The sequence below is a fragment of the Oreochromis aureus genome, linkage group 20, assembly GCF_013358895.1.
Source record: "Oreochromis aureus strain Israel breed Guangdong linkage group 20, ZZ_aureus, whole genome shotgun sequence".
NCBI lineage: Eukaryota > Metazoa > Chordata > Actinopteri > Cichliformes > Cichlidae > Oreochromis > Oreochromis aureus.
The window spans coordinates 12,578,938-12,593,303 of record NC_052961.1 but is presented as its reverse complement, the minus strand read 5'-3'; the positions used below and the strand labels follow the sequence as shown (position 1 = coordinate 12,593,303).

The window sequence follows — 14,366 nt, the reverse complement described above, 5'->3', positions numbered from 1 at the left end:
AACTCAAAATGAGATCAGCTGTAATCACAACTTAAATCCCAAACTGGCACACCAGATATCTTCAATTGAAATAAGAAAGTAAATTTTAAAAAAAAAAACAGTTCTAATGGTATCCGTACAAAGCTATGAAAATAGTCAGTCATATACATGGATGTTTTAGGCTGGTGTTCAGGACCCATTAGTGGTCATCTGATAGCACTCAGACAGACCTGCTGATGGAGCCAGAGCATATTATGGGTCAGAGACTGCATAGCTCTCATAAGGGAAGCAATTTAAGAATTGTTTGATGATCATAGTGGTGTTGACAGCATTGGAATTGATCTAAATTGTTTTCTGAGTAAGAGAGAGCACCTCAAATAAGTGATTTGAAGACTCCTGCTGTCCATATAACCTTTCAAACTGGCAATGGGCTTTCTGAATTCTGTTAGCTTTGTGGCTTTTAATGTCTCAAATAGCTAGACTAAGAATAGGAAATAATAAAAGTAAGACATTAGATGAAATGTTTGAGCTTTTAAGCTCTTCAAAGTGGGTACATCGAAACTACTATTAAATGAAAAATTAGTTTTACTATAACAATGTATTCGATGCAATATTGAAAACAGCTTGAAATATATTTCTGGCGTCATGAATCTACAGAGAAATGTAAGTAAAATGTGCAACTCCCCTAGTTTTTATGACACTTATGAGTTTCAACTCATTGTTTAGCTAACCATCCAGCGGTTTTATTGTTTTGGTTCCCTGTCGCCGCTCTCATAGCACTAAGTTTGGCCACACAGAGCTTCGTGCTTACTTTTTGTTTTTTTTCATAGGTGCACACGTTCCAAAGTTTGAGATATTTAGGAGGCCATTTATGAGTTTACGTCCAACTTCTAGTTTGAACAAAAAGTAACAGTCTATAGCATTCTTTAAACTTCTACTTTAGCTTTTTTTGTTTGTTTGTTTTTTACATGTGTAAAACAGCTAATAGGAACAGTAGGGCTTTTTAGACTTGGAGGGGCTCTTGGTTTGTCATACACTGGCTGAAATTCTGGAAGCAAAGATAAACCATCATCAGGCTATCAGCTGATCCTCACCCAATGTTTCAGGCATCGCAGACCTCGTCCATCGCTTCGCTGCACTACCCCTGTAGTATGGCGCATGAGGGCAACTGTCATATCACATATTGCCAAAGGATAGCAAAATAGGTTATGCCACTTGCAAGAGGTGTAAACAATCTGCAGTCAGCCCCCTTCACTGTGACTGAATGTTTGTAAAGGCCCATTAACCTATTTGTTGTTGTTACTTATAAATTGGGCTATTGTTGAATTGAATGAAAAGTGCACATGTGTGGTTAAGTGTTGACAGATATTTGGCTTATGATCAATTTTATTGCAGTGTGCAGTTAAGACCCAGTGCAGTCACCCAGCAAATGCAACTGAGGCATGTGCTGTGACTCTGTATGTAGTACGACACAATTAACTTTGGGAATTTCATGCATCCAAGCTATGAGTACTACAAGAAGTGCCTTTCTTTGGAAATAATAAATGTTCTGTTTTGCTCCTACGAAGGCATGGTTTCTGAGTTTGACACTGCTCGCCAGGGCTGCATGAGCGACACATAGGGTGGATTCCAATCCACAGACATGTTTGTGTATGTTTGTGGCATTTAATAAAGGCTTTACTGGTTCTGTGAGTCACAGGCTGATGATGGGAGTGCAGTGCCTACAGAATTACAGGGTGTTAGGTTGCTATTTAAATTGAAACCACTACCGGGTAGAATAAATACTGCATTTTTATTATTGATTCAAAGTGGTGAGCTTTAAATTACTCGGTCAGCTAATTTTAAAGAAATATTTCATCCATCATGTGTGTCAGTAAATGCTGTATGTGGGCAGAAGCATTTGCTACTGTGTATTTTGCAACTCTTTGAGGCATATGTTGCTGATTATCGCACTGTTTAAATAGCATGCTTCCCCTTATTTCTTGTAGAAAGCCTGTGGTTTTTCCTGGTTCCTTGCTTTTTTTTCCCCTTTTTTTTTGTATTGTAGTTCATTCTGTATCATGCACCACAACCCTGCATTCAGACTGATGACAGAAAAAGAGGCACCATTCCCATTCCTTCACCCTGAGTCAGATTGTCTTAGTTCAGTGGTAATCCACTTTCAGGCCTCATTTCAGTTTCCCTTGAAAGAATTTGTAAGCGCATGGTTCATGGGTTTCTGAGTGCCAGAATATGAAGCTTTATGTAAAGAAGTGCTCTGCTAAAGACAAACAGTGTTTTTACTTACTAAATACTTAATTATAAGATAGTAATTGTTGATGAGTATTGGATTTGAGTTTGTAAAATGAAAAAGACATCATTGAAAACGCTAGTTGTCGGTGGAGTTTCTCTCTTCTAGTTGATCCATTCTATCCTGTTTGATTTGAAAAATTAAGAACTAGTAGCCAAAAATCCATAGGAGGAAATGATGATAAGAAATGGACCAAATTCTATGTATCTATGTATGTTGCTGCCGATATAGTGTTTACAAGGCCAGTGTCGCTGATTGGTCTAACAAAGCTGAATGTATTGAGAACAAATGAAAGAGGGTAGTTGAAAGAACAGAGCAAGTGGAGGAGGGGAATAAAATACAATTGTTTGATTCCTTTTTGCTATGCTTTGGAGACAAAAGAAAAACATCACACACACAGATAGCCAGTCAAGTTTTGAATTCCGTTTTCCTGCTTCCTTTCTATTCATACATTTACTGAAACATGTCAAGCATGACTGGGGAAAAAAATGCAAAATACAACAAGATAACTTTATTTATTTGACTAATCTGTACTTCAAATGGGATGAAAACACAAACAAAAGCTCAAAAATGGGTTGCTACCCTCAGTTCCTGGATCCATAAGACCTAGAACTGTTGAGCTGAATATCACTAGAGAAGGCAGAGTTGTCTGCCTGACAGTCCCCAGAGCAAAAGGCCTGTGAAGGTGTGGCATGTAAAGGAAGATCTCCAGAGACAGGCTGACGTCAATGGAACACAACCACCAACAGAAATACATTACTGTAAGCATAGAGGTAGCTTTTAGTACGGCCCAATAGAGGCCTTATTGCAGTAGAGGCAGCAATAAGGGCAAGGTACACGTTTGTTTTTCAGATAGCCATGTTAATAGTTTTATGTTTTGGCATTTGGTACACACCAGCTGGCTTAGGGCTGGCTTAGTCTTGCTTTGTTTCAGTAGTCTTATGTGACAAAGTGCAGGATTCCCTTTCTAAGCCCTCTGTTTTCGTTCTTTTTGTTTTCTTTTTTTTCTGTTCTTTTTTTGTCAGCAGTCAGCAATAGGAAAGCTCCTCCTCCAGTCCCTCCCCGTACCACCTCCAAGCCCCTCATCTCAGTGACATTGCAGAGCAGCACCGAGTCAGCCCAAGACACATACCTTGACCAGCAGGACCGTGGCAGTGAGGTCAACAGCCAGTCAGGACGGAGCAACTCCTCTGACAGCCTCTGTAGCATACGCACGGGTAGCCTGGCTAAGGGGACACAGCTTCCACCGGCGCCTGTCCCTGCTGCAACCCCAGCACCATCTGCAGGCTCCATACCTCCTGTTCCAGCCCCCCGTGACCTCCCACCTACCACCACCACCACCACTACTGTTGCTACAAGTACCACTTCCACATCTACTCAGTCCCAAAATGACACCCTAAGCAGTGGTACCACCCTAGAGCAGCCCCCGACTGCATCCAAGAGGAAACTTTCCTCTATTGGAATTCAAGTAAGTTTCTTTTTTTGTTGTTGCTGGAGATATAATCAAGCAGAGACAGACAGACAAACAGAGAGTTGCATTTCACTGATATATTGTGTTGTTCATTTTTCAGGTGGATTGTCTTCTGCCAGTTCCAAGAGAAGAACCCCTGCCACTGGCTACACCTCTTAAGTTTCAGTCAATTGGAGTTCAAGTTGAAAACGGCAGGCCGTAAGTATACACTCATGTTGCAGTGTTTCCAGGCTTAAGCCTGATTTAGAGTTCTGCTGTAAATTTATGTCCTAATTTATGAGGTAACTGGAAATTGCTTTCATTCCTACACTGGAACCTGAAGTTACGAGGTAGATCTGATGTAGAAGTATAATTATAATTGTAAAACACAGTAAAGAAAGAAAATAGATTTTGTGACAGAAGATGATAATTTCTACATCTTCTAATTTTACATCTAATTATACATCAGATCTGTTTTAGCAGTACAAGATGGGGAGGGTTGGATAATGTTAAATAGGCTGTTTGTGTTTTAGTGTTTAGCATATGTGCTATAGTTATATTAATGGCTTTAAAACAATAGTATTCTGGTGGTGGTTTTAACTCTACTGTCAGGCCTGGTTTTAATGTGCTGTAGCTCTTATACTTTTCCCTTCCTAACTGCATGCACTTACTGTCTCATTATTTCATCTCTGTTGCTCATGCATCTGCAGCCTGTACAGCAGTGAGTGGCTAAGGTCATTCAGCAGTCAGCCTGGCAGCAGCATAGCGCTCTGATTGATGGATTTTTACTCTTGTTTTGACTGTAGTGAGCTGAACATAGTGAGAAAGAGGCCATTTAAACTTTTGCAGAGCACTGTAATTTCCCGTAATCACATTTGTTTGACAGTCCACTCTTTTTCTCCTGCTCATTATCTGTGAAGCCAGTTGTCTGATAAGCTTTCATGTTGTATACCTGATTTGTTGCTAATATCTGTACTGTCACATCCTCAATGCTGTCTTTCCGAGTCTTTGCAGTAAATGATAATGCACAATCAGCTGCCACAGTCCTGTCAGTCAAATGCACTGACCTAGATCTGTTACTGTGAAACATGTTTGCCCCCATCACTTAATTGTCTTTTTTGTCGAAGTTTGTCAGAAGCTGATATTTATGCATGTGTCTGCAGTCTCAGCCGGGACAGCAGCATGGCCTCCAGACAAAATACAGAGACTGAACCTCAGGAGCCTAAGGATGCCGCACCCATAGAAAACAACACAACCAACTGCGCCAACAGTCAGACGGTGAATACTGCGCCGAACGGACAGGACAAAGCCATGGAGCAGCAGCCACTTAAACACAACTCAGCACCATCCAGGATATCCATCTCACCCCCAGAGACTCTCGACCCAGCTTTAGACCCCTCCTCGTTGCCGCCTCCAGATCCCAGCCTCGAGTCTGGAAACTGCAGCAGCCAGGGAGATGCTGTTCAGCCTAGCACGCCAGCATGTCTCAGAGACGGCAACTGGTTTCTGAAGCTACTGCAGGCTGAAACAGGCCGCATGGAGGGATGGTGTCAGCAGATGGAGCAGGAGACCAAAGACAACAAGCTCTCAGAGGAGGGTAAGTGACAGAAATGGATAAGGTGGCTATCAGCACATTTACATAGGCCCCATTTTACTTTTGTCATGTGTCCTGTTTTCAGATAAGATATAATAATCTCATTTGCCCTTTGCCACATATGCTGTATGCCTGTCTGTTGGCCAGATCACAAATCTCTTTGCAATCTGTCTTAATTTTCCCATGCAACATGCAAATCGGGGTTGGACCTTTTCCAGACTGGTGTTATCGCTTCTGTCGCTCTTACTCCCTCTCACTCACCCATGCAGATCAGCACTATCTCTGTTGTCATTCAAGTGCAAAACAGGACCAGATAAATCCCACAGAATGTGAGATGAATGTCAGTTTATACATGTAAGAAAGTGCTGTTTACACGCACAGTATTTACTTGGTACGTATTTTTTACATTTTGAACATTTGGCTTGAATCCTCAACTAGTGATGAAAAATTAAAATGAAATTATTAAAAAACTAAGCATGTTAGGTTGATTTCAAGAGTATCTTTCAACGTTAGATGTTAACGTGCTACAAAGAAAGATATTTTTAAAAAAGAGCCACAGTTGTATAAAAATTGAAAAAATATGCTATCAGTTAATTGCCAAGAAGAATTGAGTTGCTGTGCCTGTTAGTGAAGTTCACAGACAGGACACTAGGTCAGGTCTCATCCCTGTTGATTAAGGACACAGAGACAAAGCATGACAGAGTCATTACTGCCATTGACTCACAGTACTACAGCTTATTAGAGAGGACGGGAGCAGGGTAAGCATTAGTTTAGCTATAACAGAGCCACTGCAGACTCATTTCACTTTTTCATGTCCCAAAATACCACTCAGGCTCTTACGTAGATCAATCTCTGCAGTGCCTTAAATATGAATGAGCAAGAAGCAGATGAGCAGTGTAGGCTCCTTCAGATGATCATTCCTCCTACTCTCTGTGGACCTGAATTATGAATTTCCATTTACATGCAAATACTTGACTGAAAATGACTGAATAAAGAATCTTTTGTTGTCAACGCTATGAAAGAGTTTATAAAATACTCGTAAGAAAATAATTTACTGTCAAGCAAGGTTAAATGGTAATTGTTAGTAAACACATTGCATCACACCCCTTCACGTCTTGACCTTTTATGTACTTGAACTCAGACATGCAAAAAGACTCATGTATTAACTCTAAAACTCAAAGTTTGTTTCTAATGTGTCTTTTTATTCTAACTGGAAATGTTTCTTTGCTTGTTAAGGGTTTGTCATATTTGTGTCTTTGTAGTTTTGGGGACGATCCGCAGTGCAGTAGGCAGTGCTCAGCTCCTCATATCACAGAAGTTTGAGCAGTTCAGAGGGCTCTGTAATGAGAACTTGGTGAGTGGCTTCATTATGTCCTGTTCTGTGTGTGTGTGTGTGTGTGTGTGCTGTCCTACTTTTGTTGCCCAATTGTAAAAGATCATTTGTTTTCCATTATTTGTCCTAAATAAAGTGAGATCTCATTATTTTATGTTAATTAGGAAAGTTTCAAGCAGAATTGCAAACTTCACACCGATCTTACACGATTGTTCACTTGTCCTACTGCAATATTCTAATTGTTGATTGGCGTCAAATGTATTTTATGTATTTGCTTAAAGGCAGGCTGCCCGGGAAGTATTTGTGTGGGTAAGGATGTGACTAATTTTCTCTGATTGGTCCAAATCCATTCATCTGTCTCGCTTTCCTTTCCCTAGAATATAAATGCCAACCCACGACCAACATCGCAGGACCTTGCAGGGTTCTGGGATCTGCTACAGCTCTCGATAGAAGACATCAGTATGAAGTTTGATGAGCTCTACCAACTTAAAGCCAACAACTGGCAGCTTCCTGAAAAGAAGGTGATGTTGGGTACCTTACATTTTTGTTTCACTTGAGATTTTTAGATTAGTGCCATGGGTAGAGTTGTCATAATTAGTCATTCAACCAAAAGTTAATCAGCATAATATTTTTTGGGGTAATTTTTCAAGTAAAACTGCTAAATGTTCTCTGGTGCCAGCTCCTTAGCAGTGTGAATTTTTCTCGGTTTTAAATGGCTAGAACTTGGATACCATTGTGTTTTGGATAGTTGGCTCATTAAGCCAAAGGAAGTTGAAGATATTTCAGAATTTTCTGACATTTTAATTTAATTGACAGCTTGATCAATAATGAGTGTAAATTTCAGTTGTAAATGCAAGCCTGGAGGATTTAAAATTATTTCCTAAATGCTTAATGGACTACATATGACACTTAATCATCACTACTGGAAGTGTGTTTTGCTAGTGCCACACCATATCTCACTCTTTTCCCCTCTTGACATAATTTCCTCAGGATGAAAACAAGCAGCTTCCATCATCTGTGCCAAAGAAGCAGAGTAAGCCGCGGCTGTCAGCAGAGAAGGACAAGAGCGTGGACTCTGCTGCAGACAAGCAGCGGCAAGAAGCCAGAAAAAGGTTGATGGCAGCAAAGCGCGCGGCATCAGTACGACAGAACTCTGCCACAGAAAGTGCTGACAGCATTGAAATCTACGTCCCCGAGGCACAGACCCGCCTCTGAGAGCAAACCAGCACCGATCAAAAAATTCCTAACGCACTTCAGACATTCATTGACACAACACAAATCTGAGACACACACACAAAATATATATATATATATATATATATTGGATGCACAGAGGCCGATCCCTCATAGCAGCACAGGAGATATGTGGGGATCACAAATAATCAAGAAAAATGCAGATCACCAACCTGCTGCCATGGGACAGAAGTAACCTTGACAGATGTTAAATACTATTGTTATTATTGATATTCTAATAATTATTATCTCCTAAAGTATTTCAAGACTGTCTTAAATGTGCAAGTATCTTCGATAAGGACATCCTGTACCTTGTGAGCTGAAGAATCTTGGTATCCCAGAAGTTTACTCTCTTAAAAACTCCCTTCACTGCTGAGTCTACCGGCAAGTTGCGGCTGCCAGGTTTACGAGCTGAGCGACCATCCACACACACTCAGGACACACATGCAGGTGTACTCACTGTCCACAGAGTCTTCCTGTTCTCTCTCTTTGTATTTGGCTGCCACTCGTTGGGTGTGGTGTGTACGCTTTACTGTGTAAGAATTATAAGATGGCGTTAGTGTACTCAGAGGTTTAAAATGCAGAGAACCAGAGGAAGGCAGTAGCATATATATTATAAATATCACACTATTACAATGTTCATTTTGTAAATGTTGTATACCAGATTATTTGTTAGAAAGAGGTCAGTGTTCAGTACCAAGGTAGTTTTTTATAGATCGAGTACATTTACTGTCATGATATATTAGCACTTGATGCAATCATTCACTCCCCATTTATCTTCCTCTCCTTTTCACCAGTGCACATTACACAGTCTGTGGATACCCATTCTTAAAGTCTTACTTTGGTTAGTTTTTGGTAAGGGAGATGAGGAAGGATCACCCAGCCAGTGAGGAAAAAGTGGAATGTATGAAATGTATGCGTTTGCAGCTCATGTTGACTTGATCACTGCACTTTCCATTCACCTCAGATCAAGTTTGCCCACCTTTTGTTATCCTAATCATTCTGACTTTCACTACATCCTCACACGATGTAGGGGGACCAAGACATTCACTACTTGATATGGCATTCCCATTCAACCAGACTTGTGTGTGAGGGTGGGGGTTATCTTGCTTCTGGAAAGAAAATGGAATAGCATAGCAATAATAAAATCATTAGAACAAGCAATGCAGTAGGTACCCAGTCTTAAGTTATTTAATCAACATTTCCAGTAGGACTTTATTAGCATGAAGGATGAATGTTTTTTTTTTTTTTCTTGTTCTTCTATGAACTAACTTTCCTTAAAATGACAAGAATCTCAGGTTGAACACTTAAGCTCAACAATAAAAACCACTATGGATGGAATATTTATTATACAGCCTCTGGGCCAAAATCTTGGAGCCTTTGCCAAATATTCCATAGGACTCCAGGCCTCCATGGTGTTCTTCTATAAGGAAAAGGACTTTTTGGTAAGGTTCGGTGATGTAACAAAAGGGGTTAGTTTGACTCCTCTGAAATCACGATTCCCTTACTCCCCTTTCTAGCAGCTAGAACTCCCACCCCTTTTGAAAACGAAGAACTGTGGTACAATGTTTGTTTTGGGGGTTTTTTGGTTTTTTTTATGCCATTTGATACATTTTTGTGACATTCATCTGAAATGAGATCAATCTAAATATGCGTGGATTTATGTAATTTACAATAATAAATGGTGCTGCGAGGGATTTCATATTGTGCCAACGTGGCAATGATCATCAACCTTTTAGTTTCATCTTATTAGGATTTTATTTAATGTTATTATTATTTAATCTGCTCATGAATTCAGTTGCCTGTGTGTGCATTCTCAGAAAAGTTTGTGTTTGCATCTGCTCACTCCAGATATGCTATGCCTCATCTCTGTATAAGCTCATGACACTTTGGCTATGGGACTGGAATAGTTTCCATGTTTCCAGTTTCTTAAATGGAAACTCAAGTGCCAAGGGTATATAAGTGGAACAGGGCATAGCACATACTCATGCAAAAGTGTAGGTAGTGTAGGTTGACTCACTTTTTCTTTTTTCCTTTTTTTCTTTCTTTTTTTTTTTTTTTTTTGTGTGTGTTGCAAGAACTGGCTCTCCCCCTACTGGTCAGTTCTTTGCATGACACTCCAGACATTTTGTTCTGCTCCATTTTGAATTTTTAGTTAACATCCAAAAAGACACGAAGTTGAGCTGGGAATGCTGACACAACACTGCGTTGTCAAATTTCTTATTCTCTTATTTGTATTACATCAACAATGGACATGTGCATTTCATTGTCCAAAGAAATCATTAAACATCCCTTTGCTACATGTCCTGTCATCATTCTTGCTGTCTTTTTTTTATTGCACTCATTCATGAAACGGTAGTAATATTAGCTGCTAAGTTAATATTACACAGATAAATCGCAAGCATTAGAGTAGACCTTTTATTGTTACCGTGTAATCTCTAAAAGCATGGCCTTCTTACATATAAAATATACAAAGATCCTTGCCAGTGAATTTTCAGTATTCCATATAATGGGTCTTACAAATTATCTGAAGCTATTAAATCTGTGTAAGGCATTCAGGGTATGCACTGTACGTAAGTGTTTATTACTGTGACAAATGGTGGAAAGTCCTTTACTTTTTATCTTCTATCATTTGAGAGCTGGATCCCTTTATTTGCCTGTGTACTGAACTTTTAAGTGAGCAAGACCTGATCAGGGATCTTCAGACAGTTTGTTTACCAGTACTTCCTGAGTTTCAAAGGGCTACAAAATGGACACATGATGACCAGAAGGTGCAACTCTAGAGGCAGATTATGTGGATTTGCTATTCAGCCACCATGTGGACAAGGCAATATTCTTCGGCTAAGACATTTCTAGAAGTTTTTGAAGACACAGACATTTTGGGTAATCTTTTGGGTAAAATTGGGTCATTGGCTGTGCTTAATGGACAGAAAGCCCATTCTGACTTCAGTCCTCACCCTTGTGGCCACATATCTGTCCTCTCAGAGACCAGCCAGGAAAATGAGCAAAAACTATGTAGTTCCAGATTATCTCGTACTGACAACCATTATTTTACAAAATAAGCACATATCTTACAGACAAAGGGTTGTTTAATGTTATGGTGTATTAGTTAGACACTGTGAGGCTAGTTTCTTTTAAGAGAATAAAGAATTGTGATTCCCATGAGTAATGAGTTGGCACTTTTTCTGTGTTAATTAACTGTAGAATTAAATGGGAATGCCACTCATATTTGAAGTTCACTGTATGTTTTTTTTTCTTTGGATATATGTTTTTAAAAAGATACCACAATTCTATCATTTGTTGTTCTTGCAGCTTTTTAGTCCATCTAGGCATGTTGTCCTGATAACACCAACAATGACAAGAGACGTGTAGAGAAACAAACCGTTAACCCTTCTTGTAAGAGATTCAGAGGCTCTTCCATCCTGCTGGGGGCTTTTTGATGGCAGGAAGGTTCTGTTCCACTTGTGTACTTGAAGACAAACACACTGCAAAACATTACAATAGCTAAGATTACCTTTAATCTATGATGAAACATTTCTATATAAATGGGAGTGGCCTCTTCCACACTGACAATGCCTCCATATATGGGACACAAGGAGTCACTGAATAGTGATCATCAAAACACCATTTAAGGGAATATCTTCCAGAAGAGTGCCAGTGGAGTACTTTGTATGTCGTCAGTTTTTTTCAGTTCAAGCGTTGGGTTTTTCTTACTTTATTTGTCACTTTTGTCTGCTTTTTTGCTTTGGCTTTTTTTTTTTGGTCTTTTAGTTAAAATGAATGGAAAACAATCCAATATGTTTCAAATAGTGTCCAACTTAGTTTTAAGTGTTGGGAAAGGCTTTTTCCTGTTTCAGCACAGCACACACCAAACACGACACACTAAACCAAGTCAGTTTGTTTGTTGAGCAACTGGCCTGACATAAACCCCAATCAAACACTGCTCTAATTAATTTGAACACAGACTGTGAGCAACCCCGTATCACACAACCAGACTGGCCAGCCTCACAAATGTTCTCATGGATTAGTAAGAGCTAATCCCAGCAGCCAGGCTTCAAAACTTCATCGAAAATCCTCCCATTACTGTAGTTGTAGTTCCAGTGGTACATCCAAGCTCTTATTTATATTCCAAAAAGCAACAACATATAAGCATAATGTGAAAGTGTCAACAGACTTTTTTTGCCATATACTGTTAACACATGGAAATAAAAATAATAATTACAAAACACAACCAAAACAAAAGCATGCTCAAAGCAAAGAGGTTCTTACGGCCCTGTTGCATTGTGCTGCATCACACTCATACTTCCTGTCATTTGATCCCTATTACTCACATTACAACTACAGTAGAGTGTTGTGGGTGATAATAATTGAAAACACAGATTCTAGTAAAAGCAGAAGAGGTTTTCTTAGAGGCTTTCTCTGTCAGTGAACACTTGCAACTCTTCTGGATTTAAGTTTTCAGCTCATTTTATATCCAAAATATAACCACAACAGCTTTTTGTACATTAATAATATGTGCTTCATATTATATTAGTTTATTGTTAACACTCTTAGTGAAACTGAAAACATATCACTACCAGGACAGCAAGTACAATAGCTATCTTCTTAGGCACTGTAAGGACACTTTTGACATAGCCTTCCCATTTTACACAATTTTTGCTGTTACTCAAAACATATAAGGAAATTATATTTTTAAACTATCAGCTATAAGCTTATGATTGTAAAATTATACACATTAGATGAAACATTCAAACACTATTTAAAAAGGTAAAAAAAATTCCCATCTTAAAAATGATAAAATGTCCAAGTGTTACGGATAAGTATTAATAAATACTATAAATTACATTTAAACACAAAATTAGTGAAGCGTGAAATTCTGGGATGATAAAAATGTTTAATGAGCTGATAGTTGCTGTCATTATATTTATGTGTGTTTATTTTATTTTTGCTGCCATTTACACCTCCTATACAAAATAACGGAACTATTTTAAAGCCTTTCAGCTCCATAACAACTATAATGATAGTCTATGCAGCCAAAATCACAACAGCTAAAGGTCAGCCACTGCGTAGGTAAAATGCCATTTTATCTGGCATCAGGGCAATAGCAGTTAACGAGGCCAGCAACAGGGCCAACATGACACTAATAGGTTAGTATTTATTAGTATAATATTAGTATATGGCTCCACTTTTGAGACTATACAGTTAGGTCCATAATTTGCTGGACAAAGTAAATGCCTCAGTGGATTTTGAATCAAAATATCAATATGGGATTGAAGTGCAGACTTTCTTTTCTTCAGTGGATTAAAGATGTTTAAATGTTTAATAAATAATAATAATAATAAAAATGTTTAATAAATAAAGCTATTTTCAGAAGCTCAAAATTAACTGGACAGACACAATTTTGAGGATTGTTTTTAGAACTTGGAAGAACAGCAGCTGCCTTAAAGTGCTGCTTTTTTTTTTCTTTTTTGCAGGTCTCTCTGCATTAAGTTTTATCTTCATGTACTGAAAAGCATGCTGTTTCTTTGCCTTAAGAAACTCCTGGGTTGCTTTTGCAGTATTTTTTGACTCATTAGTCATTTGCATTGAAATCTGTCTGATCAGTTTTGCAGCGTTTGTCTGAGTCTGAGCAGAGAGCATAGCCCTGTACACTTCTATCAGCAGTCACATCATCAATAAACATCAGTGACCTACGTACCCTTGCCTCCACCATGTTGAACAGATAATGCAAATCATGATCTCAGAGCACGAGCGCCATATGTTTCTCTTCCTGCTAATCTAGTACAAGTTAACCTTGATTTAATCTGTCCAAAGATATTTTTTTTATTTATACCTGTGCAGGCTCTTTTAGATGTTTTTGAGTGTAAGGTCTTGATTGTAGACCTTGACATGATGATACATCTACATCCTTGGCAGTGTTTTTGACTTGGTTAGATGCTATGAAGCTGCTTTTCTTAACCAAGGAAATAATTCTGTCATCGTGCATTTTAGTTGTCTTCTGTGGTTTTTCAGGCCTTTTGGTGTTACAAAATTGGCCTGGGAATTGCTTCTTTTTAATAATGCACCCGACTGTTGCATTAGCTGCTCATAAACTTGCCTACTTTTAGTCTGATGGCCTACCTCACTTGTACTGACATCTCTTTGGCCCTCATAATTAACATTCTAATTAAAAGCTATACAATGCCAATTCAACACTTGGAAACAATTTCATATATTATGCCTGCTTCAGTTGTCATGAAATAACATGGGGACAGGCCTCATGTGAGCGTGAAACTGCTTTTCAGTTTAATTGTCCAGTTATTTTTGAACCTCTTAAATTCAGGAACTATGTATAAAATGTATTTTTTTGTAAAATCTCATGAATTAAAGTTGAAAGTCTGCACTTTAATCACATGTTGATTTTTTTTTTTTTAATTTACCGGTAAATCCACTGTGGTGGTGCACAGAGGCAAAACTTCAAATATTGTGTCCTTGCCTAACCAATTAT

At 38.7% G+C, this 14,366-nt stretch overlaps 1 protein-coding gene across 4 annotated transcripts in view; it reads left to right on the top strand.

The window, feature by feature from the left end:
* The window catches only part of dlgap4a (discs, large (Drosophila) homolog-associated protein 4a), a 98,015-nt gene extending 87,821 nt beyond the window's left edge, over positions 1 to 10,194 (top strand). For 3 of the 4 annotated variants that reach the window (XM_039604705.1, XM_039604706.1, XM_039604703.1), the window contains 6 exons: positions 3,295 to 3,737; positions 3,841 to 3,938; positions 4,883 to 5,316; positions 6,576 to 6,667; positions 7,024 to 7,167; positions 7,637 to 10,194. In XM_039604705.1, the coding sequence (XP_039460639.1) occupies positions 3,295 to 3,737; positions 3,841 to 3,938; positions 4,883 to 5,316; positions 6,576 to 6,667; positions 7,024 to 7,167; positions 7,637 to 7,861 (1,436 nt within the window). In that variant the 3' untranslated portion in view covers positions 7,862 to 10,194. The remainder of the gene's footprint in view (positions 1 to 3,294; positions 3,738 to 3,840; positions 3,939 to 4,882; positions 5,317 to 6,575; positions 6,668 to 7,023; positions 7,168 to 7,636) is intronic. The other variant, XM_039604704.1, reaches the window with a different exon arrangement.
* The last annotated feature ends 4,172 nt before the right edge of the window (positions 10,195 to 14,366 follow it).